At 35.3% G+C, this 2,130-nt stretch overlaps 1 protein-coding gene across 1 annotated transcript; it reads left to right on the top strand.

Moving 5' to 3' along the window:
* The first annotated feature begins 493 nt into the window (after positions 1–493).
* Positions 494–1,297, top strand: LOC142163038 (uncharacterized). The gene has a single exon (XM_075220288.1). The coding sequence runs from the start codon at positions 494–496 to the stop codon at positions 1,295–1,297; it is 804 nt and encodes a 267-aa protein (XP_075076389.1).
* Positions 1,298–2,130: the final 833 nt, after the last annotated feature.

Genomic DNA, 2,130 nt, shown 5'->3' with positions numbered 1-2,130 from the left:
CGGGCCTCAATTTGACTATTAAAGACTTGTGCACGAACAATGGCTGGGACCTCTCAAAGATTTCATTTGTTTTACCCCCAATATTATTGACAACATCAACCTACTTATTCATCTACTCTATCCCAAAGCCTATGACACTCCAGTTTGGGATATTATCAGTAGTGGTGTGTTTACTACCAACTCCCGCTACAAACTCATCGATAGCTTTAGTAACACAGAGAAAGATTTTACATGGATTTGGAAACTTCATTCCCCAAACAAAATTAAGTTCCTTTTATGGCTAAGTTGTCACGATAGGCTCCCTTGTCATTCTTATCTAAACTATCTCGGAATGAACATTGATGTAGTATGTCAAGTATGTAGAGAAGCCGAAGAAACCATTACTCATATATTTCTATATTGTTATGTGATACGTAATGTCTAGAACAAGTTAGGAATTGCAGTAGATCACCAAATATCTAATAATAAGCACTGGCTTATTACAGTTAGAGGCATGAGTCCTACGACTAATGTTAATATACTTTTGACTTGGAGGGATCTCTTTCCATTTGTTATCTGGAATCTTTGGATGAACAGAAATCGTAACAATCAAAATAGCACAAACAGAGTCATGAGCTCTATGACTGCTATTAATCACGCTGTGGAATATAAGCTCATGACTGACAGAGAAAGTAATCACACTAAGAAAATTCCTATACATATTCGATGGCATAAACCACCTGCTGGATGGTATAAGTTAAATATCGATGTTTCCTTCAATGTCAACAAAGTGTGTTGTGGAATGGGAGGCGTAGTAAGAAATTGTAAAGATGACTGGGTAGTTGGCTACCAAGATTATTCGAGAGCTATTTCTCCTTTGCATGCAGAATTCCTTGCACTCAGACAAGGTCTCCAAGTGGTTATGCAAATGAATCTCACACCAGTGGAAGTGGAAATTGACTCAACTGGGGTAATAAAATACTTGAAAAATGGATGTCCTACTTATGATGCCTTAATTTATAACTGCAGTTTATTACTGTCCGGAATGGGGAAGCCAGGGATTATGCATAACTTCAGGGAAGGAAATAAAGTAGCCCACCTACTGGCTAAGAAGGAAATCAATCAATCTAACATGAATCATCTAGTCTATCTAGCAGTTCCTCCTCCTCTTTTTGAGACCAAGGTGTGGGCAGACAAAGACGGAGACTCTTCTTTAAAACTTGTTGTAGACAATGCTTGTAGGATGTTAGCCGAACTTGGCAATCGTAATGCCTTAGAAGGCATCACTGTGGCATGTAATAGTATGGAACAACTTTAGTATATTTCCAATAAAATCTCTAGCTTCTCAAAAAAAAATCATGAATGGACCATAATCATCTATATGTGCTTTACAAAATCTCATGTCAAATCGATGACAAATATTACTTTCATAGAGTGAAGGATTATTTTAAGAATCCTCATTGTTCTCATTACCACAATGATGACGATTATAATTTCGTCTATTGTCACGTCCACATCCATTGATACCTTCACGATAATAATTTTGTCTTCTTTCAGACTTATCATATACTGGTACCACATTCTCTTAAGGGAACGAGAATGAAGCAAATTCAATAAGACGGATTTTCACTTCTTGTGCTCTCAATCATACATGAATTTGATCATGGCAAGACATAAAATTTTTACCACTTTGGGTGATTATAATTTCTTACAAACTCTATTAGGGTTATAATCAACATTTATTGTCTTTTCTTGTATTTAAAATCAAATTATAGAATTTCGAGAATTTAATAGAGAAAAAGAAGGTAAAATACTTACCTTAATTCAAGAATTTAGTCCTGAAGGAAGTTCATGGAACAATTGACAATCATTATGTTCAATATTATGTACAAGTTGAGCACCATGCACGTATCTCAAAAGCCTAGTGACCAAAGCAGATGCCTAGTATAGGAATATCAATGCATTCACGCAAGTGTCTCATGCAAATTGCTATATCTTCTCTCCACAGGTGGTTTAATTTCTCAAATATTAGACAACTAATTAATTGGTTAGAGTCTCGTGCTGATAACGTGAAATAAAATAATAAAACAAGTTTAGAAGAATATTGCAGAGAAAAGTAGAGAGAGAATTCTTATAGATTTGGAATAAAAC

Source organism: Nicotiana tabacum, chromosome 8 (genome assembly GCF_000715075.1).
Source record: "Nicotiana tabacum cultivar K326 chromosome 8, ASM71507v2, whole genome shotgun sequence".
NCBI lineage: Eukaryota > Viridiplantae > Streptophyta > Magnoliopsida > Solanales > Solanaceae > Nicotiana > Nicotiana tabacum.
The sequence above is the reverse complement of the archived record's forward strand: the minus strand, read 5'-3'. Positions and strand labels throughout refer to the sequence as shown.

Coding starts and splice junctions, on each gene's coding strand:
- LOC142163038 (XM_075220288.1), top strand. CDS start 494: ATGAGTCCTACGACTAATGTTAATATACTTTTGACTTGGAGGGATCTC.